Raw genomic sequence first — 17884 nt, 5'->3', positions numbered from 1 at the left:
TAGGTCTTCCATCCTGGGACAGTGCTGAGACATAAAGGGCCCTCTGCTTCTCATTACCTCCAGAGCTTAATCGAGGTAGCCCTAGCTTCTTAAAAATCTCAAAGAATTCACTAATAAAATCATGTGAATCTGGAAGCTTTTTTTGGATTACAGTCAGCCTTCTGTATCCACAGGTTCTGTGAACACGAATTCAACCAAGTGCGGATCGACAGGCCTACAATGGTCGCATCTGTACTGAAGATGTACAGACTTTTTTTTTTCTTGTCGTTATTCCTTAAACAGTGAAGTATAACTATTTATGTAGCCTTTATATTGTATTAGGTATTAGAAGTAATCCACAGATGATTTAAAGTACATGTGTGTAGGCTATATGCAAATACTATGACATTTTATAGTATAAAGGACTTGAGCATCCTCGGATTTTGGTATCTGCCGGGGTCCTGGAACCAACCCCCCATGATACCGAGGGACAACTGTAGTTCTTCAGTAACAGTTCTAACATCAGCTATTTGTTCAGGTATAGAAACTCATTTCTACTCGCTTTAAGTATTGCTTCTAATTCATTTGTTCCACTTTCTTCTTCAGTAACATCTATTATTACTGTCTTCCATTTTCATTATCTTCTTTATTAATTTTTCTGCATTCTGAGAGTGTTCTTCAAGTCCAACATCTGCCATGCTGTTTCAACATTTTCAAAGCATAATTTCTCAACTCTAGTGTCACGATACACTGGCATGTCCTGATTATTATGACGTGCACAAGTAATTTATTTCTGATAATAAAGAACCAAAGTTTTGAATCTTGTTAATCTTTATTAAATGAGAGCACTTTCAAGAGTCTTGCTATGACGTCACTCCCACCTATCTTACCTGTCTGAACGAGGGAGACTCTCATAAACATCACCCATTGTTTGTGTTCTGATGGATAAAAGATTGCAAGCCATTCTTCTACAAAAGTTCTGTGATGTAAATTCTGTATTACTGCACTCTAATTCTCTTGGGCCTGCCTTACTAGACAGAGGCAAAGCCCCTGTAACTGACTGAAACCAATTAGACTATATTTTCTCAATTCTGCTTTCTGTTTCTTAAAATGAATCTATTCCACAGGAAAGATTTTTGTTATCCTTAATACGGTGCTCATTTTCTCTTGTGCTATTTCTCTCCCCTGTCAGTTCATATTTGGAGGTAGAGCTGATTAGGACTAGAGCTAAAGGACAATCAGGATGCTACAAACTGACCTCAAATTTCTCCTACTTAGTAAGATCTTAGCAGACTAAACCCTCCCAGTCCTAAAGCTGGAGGGCATGCTGTCATTTAGCATACTTAGCTCAGTGCATGTTGAAAAGTGCTATTATGCAAATGTTGCTTGCAGCTTCTAGTCATATACCCATACAAATCCTCCAGGCCTACTGGTGAGAATGTAAGGGAGGAAGAAAAACGGCAGTCATTTGTGGACTGAGATGAATAATGATTACAGCTGTGGGTAAACTTATTTGACAAATGAATGGACAGTAAATGTTAAAATAAGAAAAATACAGATCTCTTACTGTTTTTTTCTCTCTCTTGGCTGGAGGGGGCTGCTGCTGCGTAGGCACTATAATAGGTGCTGACTGATACACTGGCTGACTTGGGTAAAAAGGCGTTCCTAAAGAATTAGAAAAGAATGAAAAAAAGCATTCAGTTATTTCGTCAACCACTATAAAACTACAAATGGCACTATGTCTCTGGGCAATCAGTTTAAAAAAAGTAACAAACAAAAAGAAGCATTCTTCTTATTCATCTCTTTCTACCAGCTCCTCTCCAGCTACTGGTCAAGGAAGGATTCTCAAATACTCATAAATATCTACCTTTTCTTTAAGATCCAATATGGAAACAACTAAATAAGCGACTCCTGCAGGCTGCCACTAGAGTTACCTTTTCAAAACACTACAATCATGCAATGCCTAAGAACAGGGACACATTCTGAGAAACGTGGTAGCTGATTTCGTCATTATGTGAACATCATAGAGTGCACCTACACAAACGTAAATGGTATAACCTACGACACACTTAGGCTACGTGGTACTAACCTTATGGGATCACCGTCATATATGTGGTCCATTGTTGATCAAAACAGTGTTATGCGGCACCTGACTATAATCATACTATAGAACTGCTTTAAAAAAATCTATTGTGGGGGCCCATTATCTGCAGCAGTGAATGATTCTCAAAGAAGGGCTTGTGTAAGAGTTTTGTGTGTGGGTTTGGCCAGGGGCAGGAGAATCTATCTGATCATCTTGGGTTTTGCGGGTGGTCTAATCTTCTCTCTACTTACAGAGAACAACTGCCATAGGGAGCCACCATTAAGGCTTGGCATCTGTCCTACTTTGGGGGTAGAAAAAAGGCTGAGAACAAGCAGCCTAAAGATAAAGTCCAGACACTAAGAATCCAGGTTCTAGGTTTCTAACCACATTTTCTACCACTCACAAACTCTACACCTTTGCTCTAGCTATAACCTTTTCTTACTCCTATCCCTTGAGTACACCAATCTCTTCCACATTGTTCACGCCTTTGACTATACTACCCTTTTGCCTGAAATCATCTTCTACCTACCCCTTGTACTCTCAACAAATCCTTTGTAATTTTCAAAACTTTGACCATTATTATAATTACTATTAAACCAGAATACTTAGAAGTGGAGAGCAGCAGTCAAATACTGGACATTTTGAAGGTAGAACCCACAGATTTGCTGATGGATTGGACGTGGGTGTGAGCGAAAAAAGTGTCAAGGAAAACTCTCAAGGTTTTTTGTCTGAGCAAGTGGAAGAATGAAGGTGTTATATACTGTGCTATCTGTTTACTTACTGAGATGAGGAAAACTAGAGGAAGAGTGGAGTTTAGGGTAGAAAAATTGGAGTTCAATTTTGCACATGTAAAGTTTGAGATTCTTAGACTTTCAAATGGAGATACCAACTAGGCAGGAAAAGATACAAGTCTGGAGTCAGAGAATAGGTATCTGTTTCGGAATTAGTAAAATATGGACAACATTTAAACCATAAGACTAGATAACTCAGGAAATGAGTACAAATAAAAAAGAAGCCCAAGAACTCAATTTTGGGGCACTCTTATGTTTGTTTAAAGGTCACAGATATAAAAAAAAAAACAGCATAAGAGATGAAAAATAAAACCAAGGTAGTGGTTGAAGCGAAGAAAACTGTTCAAGAATGGGGAGAGTGCTTAACTACGTCAAAAGGTGCTGAGAGGTCAACTAAGATTCAGCAAAGTAGAATTAACTGGTGACCTTGACAAGAGTTGTTTGACTGCGGGTGTGCATCCTGATTAGGGTGGATACAACGGTGAATGAGATGAAAGAAAATGGAGACAGAGAGTACAGATAACTTTTTCTTAGAAGTTTTACGATAAAGGGAAGCAGAAAAATGGGCTATAGCTGGACAAGAATATGAAGTCAAAACCCCCTTTTTTTTTAAAGACGGGAATAAAACAGTAGGCCTGTATGTTGATGGGACTAATTCAGCTAAGGGAGAAAAAAAGTGATACTGCAGGAAAGAGAGAAGAGAACGGTTGGAGTAACAGCCTTAAATGGGTACACAATGGGATCTGGTGCCTAAGTGGAAGACTGGCCCTTGGTGGGAGCATGGATAATTGAATCACAGTAAAAAGAAGAAGAGAAATGTGTACGAAGGTAGTTAACACAGGTAAAAGCCTTGGTCCTTTAGTAAACAGTCAAATAAAGTTGGTTCTATTATCACTGTTCAACATCATCACCATGCCCACCACCATCACCACAATCTTCCAGTGGAGTATCTTGGAAGCAGTACAATTTGTAGTACCAGGACTCAGCAGCTGTCAATCAGTTTTGGAGAATCAGATTTGGAAAAGGCCTAAACATGGGGCATGACTAGGATTTCAATAAGTTCAACATAAAAAGACAAACCTTAGCCATCCTACAGTAATGGGTAAACCAATCTCAAAGCAGAGGTCAAATGAGTGATTCTATACTATCTTTTTATGTCACTACTTCCAAAACTCAGAAAACAACCTCTAAAATTGGTTTCAAATGCTGCTAGATAAGCAATATAATCTGCTCACTCTGCCATATTTTTTAAGCTAAGTGAAATAAGATCCAAAAGGTGAACCATCCTTTAAAAAACAAAAATTAGATTCTTCTAATGAAACGTTTTGAGTGAATATCACTAGGGTACAGGCTGGCATATAACACAAATACAATAAATACCACCTTAATAAACCTGGCAGAAAAGGACAATCTCAATATAGTGGGATTAAACACAATTAGTAAAACATTAAGTCAACTGTGACCCCAGGAGAGCAGGCATTCTGCCCTATCAAACAACAGTTTTCTTTTAAAACTACTTTAACTTCTTATATAGTCAGGCAAATTTTAAAACATTTATTTTACTTTATTAAAAATGTGAATAACAGGTGCTGGCCTGGTGGTGTAGTAGTGAAGTTTGTGTGCTCCATCTTGGCAGCCCAGGGTTCATGGGTTCAGATTCCAGGCACGGATGAACACATTGCTCATCAAGCCATGCTGTGATGGCATCCCACACACAAATTAGAGGAAGACTGGCAAGGATGTTAGCTTAGCAACAATCTTCCTCAAGCAAAATGAGGAAGACTGGCAACAGGTGTCAGTTCAGGGTCAATCTTCCTCACCAAAAAAAAAAAAAAAAAAAAAAAAAAAGCAAATAACTTTTGCATACCATTTATCAATGAGGCAAGTTATGTCTCCTCTTACGCATGGAATGAGGTAGGTTCGTCTAGATCAAGGGTGTCCCAACTAAGCCCACGAGCCAAATCCAGCTCAATGCCATTTATTTTGTAAATCAAGTATTTTTCAGAAAACACCCACATACAGTAGTTTATCTATTGTCTATAGCTGCTTTCCCACTACAATGGCAGAGTTAAAGAGTTGAAACAGAGACAATGTGGCCTGCAAAGCCTAAGATATTTATTATCTGGCCCTTTATGGAAAAGTTTGCTGACCCCTGTTTTAGATCAATGGGTCCTCAAACCCCAGTCTGTACAAAAGGTGTCATTGATACATGGCAAAATTTATACAATAATAACCAGGAAATACACACACACACACAACTATAGGTTTGCAAACTTGACATTTTTGGAAAGGACTGTTCCTATTTTGAAATATTTCAGTCCTACTCCTTTGTTCTTAAAACAGTCTTCCTATATGAAATGATACTGACAGTACAGAGCAGTTTTCTTTAAAAGTCTTATTGGCAAAATTTAAAATGTAATAGTACTGTGTGTCCCTTCTTTTATTTTACTTTATATTTACTTTACTTGCCATGATATTGAAAGATCTGGGAACCATTGCTCTAGTCAATATTTAGATTTCTTCTCATTGGTAAAACATCAAACATAAACATCAAACATATGTGCTATAAGATCCTGAAAGGATTCTGAAAATATCTGCCAAATAATGACAATAATCTAAACCTCTTTCCGTAGAGGACTGGATTGAGAAATCATGATTCATTCCTAAAATGGAATACTGTGTAGTTTGAAATTCAAAAGGTAATGAAATGGAAAGATGTCCATAAATAGATTGTGAGATAGGAAAAGAAAAAACAAGAAATTTTAGAACATTACAAATAGTATGTGCCCATTTGTGTTAAAAATTGTTTAGATATAAATGGAAAATATGTACCAATCTGTTAAATCATTATTTCTCTAGGGAGTGGGAGGGAGAAAAATTGGCTATTTCAACTTTATACATTCTATAATATTTGTATTTTTCATCACTAACTTGGTTACTTTCATAACGAAAAATTACTTTAAGATCATTTGTCTAATCTTAAGGAAATTAGGGAAACAGCGTTTTAATCTAAGTGATAAACTGTTTACTCAATGGCAATTTAATCTGCATAAAAATTTCCCGGGGAAGAAAGAATATTTATCAAAGGAAACAAACATCAACAATATCTGAGATACAACTGTACCTCAATATACTGCTTTTTTATAAAAATGAACAAATACAGGATGGCAACTAGACTATTAGTGGTGAACATCATGTAGTCTATACAGAAATCGAAATACAATGATGCACACCTGAAATTTATATAATGTTATAAACCAATGTGACTTCAATAAAAAAAGAATATCATCTATAATAGAAATAAAGCCAAAATGTTATATAATATATATAAAAATCAGCAAAATGTTTCCGTACTAGTAAATTCATCTACGTTGTTTCCATATATACTGCAGTAGGAGCACTAAGAGCAATGAAGAGGGCTGGCGGGCTGATAACATGAGCTTTAATGATGACATTTTCTGAGTCAAAAAGTCATTTATGTAAACTATAAATAAAAAGTAGACTAGAATTCAGTGAGATACCTTTCAAAATGATTTTGTAAATTAGAAAATATAATCGCATTCCCTTTGCAACATTGGATTGAAAGAGAAATACTGTTAATTTTAGCATGTTTACACTGACAGAATCTCATCTTACAGTTTTTCTATTCAATAAATTCTAGATAATAGCAAGTCAATATGACACTTAAAAATAACTTTAATTGGATTTAAGCTTTCAGAATAAGACCCAACACAAAGGTACTAGAATTGTGTAAAATCTGTGACTTCAGGCTAAGTTCTCAAGGGGTACACAAGGAACATTCAACAGTACTGGCAATATGCTACACCAAAGCTGGTTAATGTGCACCTATTACTTTACTTGGAAACTCACATATATGTAACACATACAGATCTGAAAATATCAAATATTTCTTAGTAAAAATATAACTTAATAAAGCGACATTAAATAAACACATATATTTGAAGCAGTTTCATAAGTAATACTGACCAAGGTAATAGAGATGCTTTCCCTTTTCTAACAGAAGGAAAGCCAGGTAACGCTTGCTTTGTCTGTTTCACCTCTAAACCTAACAGAAACTTTCTTGGGCTACTCTAATACCAATAAATTCTTCTGTAAAGGTTCTTAATCAAGCTACTAAATCCCAATATTAGGAAACTGGTTAGTGGATACATAGATTTAATAGATTACCATCTTAAAAGAACAAACTAAAATTTTAATATGTCCTTGCTGGTAATGGAAAAGATCAATGTTTACTGAATCTTAAAGCTTAATTTTTCTAGTATCTGCTGATTGTATCCTTTATAATTCACTTTCTATGGAACAAAACAAGTGTAGTATGTGGTAGAAATTTATTGAATAAAGTGAATAATTTGTATTACTCCTTAGTTTAGTATTGGTTCACATACCAAGTATAAGCATGGTGCTTGTTTCTCTACGTTAAAAAGACTAGTAATTTTTCAAGGCATTTTCATTTAACTCATCCTCAAAACCTCCCAAGACATAGATCTTATCACAATTTTGCAGAAAAGTAATCATGGGTATCCTGAATTACATTCACTCATCAGATGTATATTCTCCCAGTGCCTGCCTACCTTTGTCCTAGCAGTGAGCAAAAGAAATAAAAGTCCCTGCCTTCACCAATATTAGATTCTGGTGGGAAAACATAACAAATGTTTTGGTAAATACTTAGAGAAAAAGAAATCACAGAAGGGAAATAAGGTATACTTATGCCACCAGCAAAAACCCAGTAAACATCTAAGTAACGATGAGTTAGTAGCAGGTATCAGCACCTTGAGACATGGGCTCTTTGCAAGATAATTACCAGCTCCTTCAGAAGGTGTCAATAACTAAATGTCTCTCTATAATACTCTTTCCCTGTAAGCCACTCTCTTAAAAAGTAGCTTTCATGTCAGAACTATTTGCAACATTTTATTTAAAAATCCTTTACACACCACCAAATCTCTTTGCCTAAATTGATCTGCCAAACAAACAAAATGGAATAAACACAACAAACTAGGAGAAATAGCTCAATTTTTCATACTTACCATAAGCATTGGGGAAATCCCCAGGTCCTGGTCCAGGGTAAAAAGGACCTGGCCCCGGTGGTTGAACCGGATACTGTTGTGGGGGTCCAACATAAGGAGGGCCACTATGACGGTACTAGAAGAGAGAAATGATAGGCATTTATAAATAATATGAAGGTAGCTCACTATGGGAAAAAAAGGTGTGTATAAGAGAATCATTTAAATGACGTGAAGACACTCGATTAAACACACTGAAAATGCTTGCTTGCCATCAAGATGCAATGAGGATGAAAAGAAAGGAGTGACTTAGATAAGCCAACAGCAAATCAGTGCACAGGCAGACATCAGCTCACTGTAAACTTATTTCAGGCTGGCAGCTTTCAACAACACTGAATGATAGCACAAGAACAGCATAATTACTGAGTCTATTTTAGGGCAGGTAGTTGCAGGGAACGGATGGGAAGAAAGCTAGAAGATAAAAACAATTTCTCTATCATCTTAGAAAATTTTAAGCAAAGACATAGAGAAATATCTCCTTTCAGTATTATGGAAAATGACAAAATGGCTAACTAGACTTATAACCAACAAAAAAGTTCACACATCACTAAAATCCAATGTCATCAACCACCCTTCCTGCTCCCTCTGAGACTGAGAATCTAGGTTAATCCTCACCCTATTGCTGGACCACATGGGCCTGAGAGATACTTTACCTGTGGTATGCAGTACTGAGGACCCTGGGGCACTGGGTATGGCATGGGCAGATGGTTAACCATCATGATGTGCTGATTGGCCTGATACACTGCAGTGGGTGTCTGTGCACCAGGACGGATGGAAGGACTGCTGTTCGGGATGGTAGCTCTAGGAGGCTGTATCTGAGGCCTCTGGAAAAACTGGGGAGAGGAGAAAAAAATATACATACATAAAATTTTTTTTTACAAAGAGTATATAAATTTTGCTATCTTGAGCTTTCCTCTTTTTTCCACTAATAAAAATCTTATCAACTTGAATTAGAAATACAATATACATGAAAAAAGACTAAACTGCCTATGGCTGGGTTCAGAAAAAATACTCCACACTAGGCACACTGGGTCAAGTTTTCATCAATGTTGTGTCACATCTGAAAATAGTAGGGCAGTCTCACTTTAAAAATGAAGTCAGCAAATTTAAACTAAAACTTCTGTACCATAATTATTAACTTGAAAATGTGTGATAAAATACAACAAAGGGGGTAGCTGATGTCTCCCTAAAAGTTGTTCTATTATATGAAAGCACTGATTCATAAAGAATAGGTGGCTTATCAACTTATTAAAAGTAATCCCCTAAAAAACTACCATTCAAGTCATTTATAAAATATGTAGAAGAACAGGAACTCTCTCTAGACATAATTTTCATCTCAGTATATCAGGGTCAAGTTAAATTAAAACTATCTGTAGGGCTGTCACATGTCAACTGTCACATTATGGGAAAAGTCTTCCTTTTCAAAAAAGTGGCAACCTCAGACTAAGTCAAACCCAATTTTGCTTTCTCAAATAGTTTGCAATGAAACTGGAGAATCTAGACAGGCTTAAGAACGGTCTGGAAAGAGCAGAGCTCAAATCTCTCAAACGGCAATGAGTACCTCTGATTGTTTATGCTTCTCACTGTAGGCTTTAGCCTTGAAACAATACACCAATGGTAAATTTTCATGTGAATGCATGTATTCATCAGCAAACAATTAATCTCACTGTAATAATAATAAAAGGATAGAGTAATAAAGAGGCCATGCAGAACTAATAGTTTGTTACCTGGATGGGTCTGAATCCTCCCTTCAATTATGAAGCAAGAAAGCAGCAGGAAACAGAAAGAAAGCCAATGGAAAAGCTTATAGATCAGTAGGAAGGGGCAGGACATAGCATGCAGCTCAACATAAACATCTTTCTATTTAGTAACAATAGGAGAAGAAGGAAGATTAGAAAATCAGAATGACAATTCTCCACTTGAGAATTCAAGGACACATGGAATTGAAGAATCACATCACATATAACTAAAAAAATTAATTCAGTGGCAAAAATATTCTAATAGTAGCCACAAGTTCTAACAGCATGACAGGAAATGTCTGCTTAATGGCACACGTACACTTGGGACTACTGATTCCTATTCTCGGCTTTCATGGACGCCTATTATGTGATTTGGCATTAGTTATGTAGCTTCTCCATGATCCACTCTCCCTCTTGAATGGAGGTAAGACAATAATAAAAGTGCCCTTTGTTATTTTAAAGTTTGCAAAAGTCCTAAAAAATAACTAAACTTTTCAATATATAACAGACTCTTCATGACAGAAACTTGCTCTTTTCAACTAACCAAGCATATGAGACCACTTACAGCTTTAAAATGGGGAAATATAATAATAGTCTAAAAATGTCATCTAGCTCCAGAATCTCCTGAGTTGCCTCACAATTCCAGACATGAGTGTTGCTCTTGGTCCAAATAAAGGTAAGGTTGAGTTTGATCTTTGGGCCCACTCAGGTCTTATCCTGTCCTACTCTTAAGCATGAAGCTACCCACAGGTGGTAGAAGTAACTTTTCACCTTGTGCTGAACTAGAAGAATCAGGATCCAGTGCCCAAGGCTCATCCCATTCAGCCTTCATACCCCAGGGCAAAGAAAGCCCTGAAGAAGTTAAGGAGAGAAAAGCAATAGACAGTAAGGTATAGTGGGAGAATGTAGTAAATGAGAGAACCAGATGGGGGAGGCCACAGAGAGTAGTTGATGGAGATGACAAGAAAGCACAAGAGGCAAACTTGATAACACAGGAACCTGGGCTGGGCCACAATGACAGCAACAGTCTTCTAGTTATCTGCACTGACACAGTTTTGGTGACAGACACAAGAATTTCTGTCGGCTGCAACCAGGAATACTAAACTAGTAAACTTTCCATAGTAGACTTCACTTTTCTTAATTACATAGGCGATAGAACCTATTATTTATGAATGTATGTGAGTTGTAAACATATTTCAGGCATGAATTTAAGCATTTTTATAACTTGTTTAATATACTGGGAGCCACAAAACTGTTATAGGCCTCAAGGAAAAGAGAGATATTCATCTGCTCGACTTACTGAGTATTACTAGATGTCAGACACAGCAGATAAAAAGATTAATCCTCTAAGACCCTTTTCCACCAACTCTAGAGGGCAGCCAAGACAAAGAGAGTATCAAATAGATAGAGGTGATGATTCGCTGTATGTGGTTATATTACCATCAAATTTGTCAAAGTATTTATCGCCTGAAAGAGACATGCTGTTATGGGCGGGGGGGGGGGGGGGGGAGAACAGGGGAAACTAATCCATTAATTTAAGCAGAGCAAGAAAAACAGATATGGGCAAAGTTTTTCCACAATTTTAACAGTTTGCTATATGTGAGTACTTTTCTTACCACTATTTTCCAACTGCTCTGCTGGGATTTTTAACCAGCCTATCTAGAATAACTGAGGTTACATCTTATTCAAGGAGGCTTCTGAATAGTATAAGACTGTTTTTTTCAGTGGTTTTGAAAGAGAAACAAACAAGTGTTTCTAATGATAGTCCTAATATTAACATACAGCTCAGTCAGTGACACTAAATTTCTGGTTTTGTGGACATACAATAATTTTTTATAAACTAAGATTTCCGCTTTGAAGCTAAGTAGAAAAATAAATTCACAGGCACATTAAATAACAACAGTGAAGATTTATATAGCACTCACTAGCTACCAGGTACCATTCTGAACTATACATATATATTAACTTATCCTCACAACAAACATCTAAGGCAGATACTATCATTAACACCTCTTTTAGATATAGGGGGAAATTGAGGGACATGAAGATTAACTAACTGGCTGAAGGTCTCCCAACTATAATTTAAAAACAATCAGGTTCTAGGTCTGTATTTTTAACTGTTACACACACTACCTCTCATGAAATGGAACACCCCTCATATTTTCAAACAAGTGTTTTCAGTCAGAAGAAATCTTTTCAAAGGCTGAAGGGATGTGGCAGGACCTTTATCCAACTACACTAATGAGTGGCACATCCTAGTAAGAAAAATGCTCCATCAGTTACTTCACAGAATTCATATTTACCATTCAGGAAAACAAATTTCTTCTATCTATAAGACTCTTTATCTCCCTTAAAGTAACTGAAACTTGTTCATATGCTTTTATATCCTTGAGAACATTTAACAGACTGACTTTTACTCAACTTTATTGCACTGAGATTTTTATAAGGACAGGCTATCTGGAGCTTTTGTTTTTCCACTTAAAAAGCAGACTCACTCGCTCTCTCTCTGTCTCTCTGTCTCTCTCTCTCACACACACGCACACACTAGAGATTCTAATAGTATCTACAGGACTAGAAAAGGTATCAGGAAATTAAGATTCCATGGGGTGGGCATGCAGCAAACCACAGATTATTTTTTTAAACGTGTGAATGGGTTTTCCAAAACTGCTTGCAATGCTTCTAAAGCCCTTTTTCCTCTCCACTTAGTGACAAAGAATCAAATCCCGCTGGATGGAAGGACAGTACAGACAATTTAGTCTAACCACATACCTAAAGTTTGAATCTCTTATAAGACACGACCTTGGGGTTACGAAACTTTAGCACCTCAGGACACAGTTCCATTTCATTGTTCAATGGAGTTCTGACACTGCAAAAGTCTTTCCTTCAACCGGTTCCAATTTTTTCTCTCTACATCATCTACTCTCTGGTCCAATGCCTATCTTTAAAATCGCATCGAAGTCAAATCTTTCTTCTCCATAAGTGACAAACCTCTAAGTTATCTCAAACTGCCATCGCTGCCAACTTTCACACCACTATTTTTTGTTCCAAGCCACTCACCACCCTCTATCCCTTGTCCCTCCAATCAAGATTTTGGACTCCCCGCCCAGGTTACTTTTATCTCTCAGTCTGCTCCCAATGTTCAAAGTCTCATAAATAGAGAACCAAACACAAATATCCAAGTGGGGTCTGCCCAGAATGTACCTGGTCCTCACCCAATAAATATCTGCTGATGACTGAAAGAACGATATATCTCTCAAGCCAACTCTGTTTCCATTAATGAAATGAAGAATCACAGGGGCTCTTTTGTTAACCACATTGTACTACTGATTGGCACTCAGTTACAATCATTTAAAACCCTTAAATCTTTTTTATACATAACCTACCTAGTAATAAGTAAGTTCTTCACTCCTGTGTGTACTCTTATAGTTGTGTTTTGAAGTTCTTATAGGGACTCTTGTATTTTGTTCCTTCGAAAATATATCTGGCTAATTTCAACCCATCACTTCAGACTGTACAGATTTTTTTGGATTCTGAATATATCATGCAATATCAAAACTACAGGACCATTAGCAAGTTTGACAAGCATGGTCATTAATCCAAGTCACTAATAAAAATGCTGAAAAAGACTAGGCAGAGAAGAGAGGAACCATGCACAACCTAAGTATCATCGCCAAGCTTGGTTTCAATCTGTTTTAAGTCTTTTATCTTTCAATGGTCCACTAGTATGCCAGGAGAACGGCAGAGGAAGGTGACAGCCTTCATTTGAAGTGGTACTTTCGGCAACTCCAAAGGGCTAGGATACATTTAAAACAGAGGCTGAATTTCGGGTACTCACGATTGCTGACTTTCACAGAAACACTCTAGAAGCTAGAAGGAAAACGTCACTTCTTGCAAAATTCTTCTAAAGATGTAGTAATTATACCATTACCCAAAGTTTCCTGGCCAATAACATTAGTAATAAATGTTTTTCAAAGATGCTGGTAATTATACTAAGTCATTTCTCAAGACTGCGCTCTAAAATCATCAAAAGACAAAGATATCTCTAAAAAACTACATAACAACCAGAAATTCTTTGAAAAACACCTATTCATTTTCAGGAACTAGAAAAATCCTATTCAATCACATTAGTTCTTCCCATATGGAAAAAATCCACTAAGTACTTAATTAATTTGCAAAGGAATAAAAACCATATCGAAAACATGCTTCTGAAAGCCCTAGCTTTTTGCAGAATATAGTTCAATCTACAGGAGGCATAACCAGTAAGATTTGCAATTAAGAATTCTTCAGGTTAACATCTTTAAAAATTCTAAAGTACTCTTGAGAAAAATGATAGTGCTATGATTTTCTGACAAGTTACCAAGGGACAAGCAGTAAAGAGTCCACATAATAGGATATCACTCAAGCATCCATCAGATATTCTGCTGACTTACAACAATTTATAATGAAGGTTAGCACATTCTAAATTCTGTATTTTCCTGCACATGGCCAATATCACATAATTTAGGTTTCACAGGAATTAGGAGATGTAAGGCCTAGAGCTGAGCTGTCCAATATGGTAGCCACTAGCCATATTTGGTCACTTAAATTAAAATTTAATGAAAAACTCAGTTCTTCAGCTGCATTGCACATTTCAAGTGCTCAACAGCTACTTGTGGCTAGTGAGTGGCTACTATAGTGAACAGCCCAGATACAGAATATTTTCATCACCACAGAAAGTTCTATAGGACAGCGCTGCCCTAGAGGATTATGTCAGATGTAGGAAAGAAATCCTTAAGGATTCTGCCAGGAACAAGAAAGTGTTCTGTCAGATCATAATGCAGAGTTGGGAAATTAACATGCTTATAGAACACTTCATTCAGAGATAAAAATAGCCTGGGAAAAGGGGAAAGGCAGGCTGTCTTTCCGCTAAAAGAAACTGACAAGGACTCATTATGTGCTAGGCACTGTGCCAGGCAGATACTTTAATCTTCACAACACCCTTAGGAAATAGGTGCTAGTATTACAATACTTCAATATTATATCATTTATGAACATATTTTATCCATTTCACAGGTAAGAAAACAGACCCAAGATCAATTTGTAGGACAGCTAAGACTGAATCCCAGTGATGCTAACTCTCAACCTATATTTTCTTCACTGTCTCTGCTGCAACCCTCCAACTCCTTGTGAAAAAGGCACCAGATAAAACTGCCCATCACTGACTTATATCAAGCCCTGAAAAATCCAAGAGTTCTGGTTACAAGACTGCATAGATGCTTGATCTCATTCCCTATTAATATCCATTAAACTCTGACATGCCAGGTCTGGCCCCAGAGGTAAGCTCTAAGCACTCATTTATCTTATTTTCCAAATCTAAGAAACTGCCTAGAGCAATACAAATATTTCTCTACCAGGAACTAGGATTTCAAAGGTAACAGCACAACTTTGAGTACAAAAACCCTCAGTGATAATAATGAAAAAAAAAAAAAAAATCAACATAAGCTACTTGTTTCTTTTTTTTCTTTTTAATCTTTTTGCAAAAAGAACCAAACTACAACAGAAAAACATGTACAGTTTCAATGCTTGTTACCAGGTAACATATTCCTTGATGCCAAATACTGTTAAGGTTTATGAAGCTTATTATTTGTTTACACTAAATCCAATCGCTTTGAATATGGCATATTATTCAGCATATGTAAGCTAAAATCATATATCAACACACTGCAAAATCTTTTAGTTTTATGAACACTTTTCAATACCAATTCCCTGGTCTTTCTCAGGCAAAGATTACTCAGCCATAGTATATAACCAACACTTGATCTCTCTTGTGAAACCCAAAAGCAAAATAAATACAGGAACATAAGTAACTACTTAAACTACAACTACACAAATTTCAATGACCAAAGACATGAAATTCATAATACAAGCCAGAAACTACATTATACCAAGTGACCTGTTTTAATTCTGAGTGTATGTTCTGTTCTTTCAGTTTCTAATTACCTTGGGATTTTCAGACATCAGAGTAAAAACAGTTGACATATTTCTAAAGCCAACGGTGTTTTGCATATAAAATTACTTATGACTTCTTTTTACCTTTGAAGAAAACTCTTATTCTAATCTAAAGTTCTCTTTAGGTTATAAAATGCAAAAAGAATAGAATATCCTTATTTATCTACAGCAAAAGCCAAAAGCTGACGGTACCAGGAAGAAAACGTGGCTGACGTAATCCTAATTGGAGCATGGTATTCCTGACCCAAGGGACTCAAAAACACCCCTAACTGGCCACACGTAAAGATCCAAAAGAAGTTCTAAGAAACACATCATATAGCAGTTTCTTGGTTCTATTAAACTTCAAATTTTACTATCCAAAATCTTTCTATTTGTTTCAATTCAGATTTTTACAAAGAAGAAAAAAAAAGGGTTCTAGACTACCAAACTGGATGATGGTATTTTCTTTTCACAAGGAATTACCTCCAAATAGCTTACCTAAACAGTTAATATTTTATTCTTTCCAGCCAAAGCAAACAGCCATAGATGAAAAAATCACTTTTATTTTCAATTCAACTTAAATCTTAAGCACAACAAACCAAAAATATCCCTGGATATGGATGTTTTTCCTTTAAAAAGGTATTCCCTATATACCACTCGACATTTGTTTTTCACTGTATTGCTTTCATTACACAAGTCTCTGTTGTGTTTTCTATTCTGAGCATCTCCTTCTCTGTGAATCTGTCAGGCTTAGGTCTCCACCTGACTTTAGATCTGAGGAGGAGATCCTATTAAATACAAACTTCAGTCAGCGATCCTCCAACGGGAAAACCTATCACCTCTAGAGAGGGTATTTGGAAATGGATGAAGGTATTTTTTGCTTTGTTTTGTTCTTTAATTGTCTCTGGGGTAATTCTACTGGCATTTAGAGCCCAAAGGTTACTAAATACATTGCAATTTATAAGACAGTTTTTCCTAAACTGGTTATCTCACCAAAAATGTCAACCAATTCCATAGTGCAACAAACCAAACTGGCCCCTACATCCATGGATACACAATAGCAAACTCTTCCCAACAATTTACCCTACACCACACCACAGCACTGGTCAGGTACCTTCTGCTCAGCAGGGCCACCTGAACCCCATGCTCCTCCGCTCCTCTACTACTCCAGGTAACTACTGCTGCTGCCTGAGTCAAGGTTATATATTTCCTTACTTACTCAATTCTCTGTGGTATAATGAAGAAATTCTAACTGGTTTTATAAAGGAAGAATGCCCAAGTAAAAAGCAGACAGCTACTGAAGTTTTCGTATCCAAAACAATGCCATATCTCAAGAACCCATCTTCAAGAACTAGTGCCAGAAGGTAATTATTTTTCCTGCTATGAATAAATAATAAATATATATACATACATAGTTCTCTTTTTTTAATGGTTGAAACATACTGTAATCTCACAAGCATCATCCTACAGCTAAATGAAGGACCAATCCTACGAATGAGTCAAATCATTACACAGGAAGAATGGGCAGGACTGAAATGAACCTTTTCTCATAAAGATTCCTTAAAGATTTCCTTGGTTGTTGGAATTAAGGAAAGATGAAATGCAACCAAGCCTTTAGGCTCAGAAGAAAATTTAGAAAACAGATTTTCCCAAAGCTGACTATAAATGCCTAAATATCAAGTCCCTATTTGAGGACCACTGCTATCAAGAATCTCAGAAATCTCTTTTCTGAATCAATAGTTTCTTTTACTCTGTTTCTTCAGCAGAAATCTCCCAGGTTTCTCTGTCAGGAGTACGTGGCTAAAATTTAAGCCTTCCCTCTAGGGCCCTTGATTAATTTTTTTTAAAAAGTTATAATCAATCTTTTTACCTAAGGAGTTATCTTTTTGTTTTTGAATTATTAGTATCTTATCTCCTAGATTTTTAGTATACGTCAAACACTGTGCTCATCATTTTATTTGCATTATCTCATTTACTGTTCACATCAGTCCTGAGACGGGTATTAACACCGTCTCCATTTTACAAATGAGAAAACTGAGGATGAGAGCAGTAAATAACTTACCCAAGAACACTCAGTTAATAAGGAGGAGCCAAACCTACTTTTAGCTGACAGAAGTCCAAGCTCCTAAAGTACTTCATGATACTACTTTTTGATAGTGAAAAATTTCCCTGAGTTTCTTTCTTTATCAAATCTAAAGAATTGCCATCCACTTCATATAACCATCTGAGTTCTTCTGCAAAGCA

The 17884-nt window shown here is 36.5% G+C and overlaps 1 protein-coding gene across 50 annotated transcripts in view; it reads right to left on the bottom strand.

Moving 5' to 3' along the window:
• Positions 1 to 17884, bottom strand: part of EIF4G3 (eukaryotic translation initiation factor 4 gamma 3) — a 319514-nt gene that overhangs the window by 140037 nt on the left and 161593 nt on the right. For 29 of the 50 annotated variants that reach the window (XM_070510795.1, XM_070510807.1, XM_070510812.1 and 26 more), the window contains 3 exons: positions 8588 to 8767; positions 7899 to 8013; positions 1547 to 1644 (listed from right to left, as the gene is read on the bottom strand). In XM_070510795.1, coding sequence (XP_070366896.1) covers positions 1547 to 1644; positions 7899 to 8013; positions 8588 to 8767 — 393 coding nt within the window. Of the gene's footprint in view, positions 1 to 1546; positions 1645 to 7898; positions 8014 to 8587; positions 8768 to 9661; positions 9683 to 17884 lie in introns of all 50 variants that reach the window. The other 21 variants (XM_070510806.1, XM_070510793.1, XM_070510787.1 and 18 more) reach the window with 1 other exon arrangement.

This window comes from Equus asinus, chromosome 5, assembly GCF_041296235.1.
Source record: "Equus asinus isolate D_3611 breed Donkey chromosome 5, EquAss-T2T_v2, whole genome shotgun sequence".
Taxonomy (NCBI): Eukaryota; Metazoa; Chordata; class Mammalia; order Perissodactyla; family Equidae; genus Equus; species Equus asinus.
The sequence above is the reverse complement of the archived record's forward strand: the minus strand, read 5'-3'. Positions and strand labels throughout refer to the sequence as shown.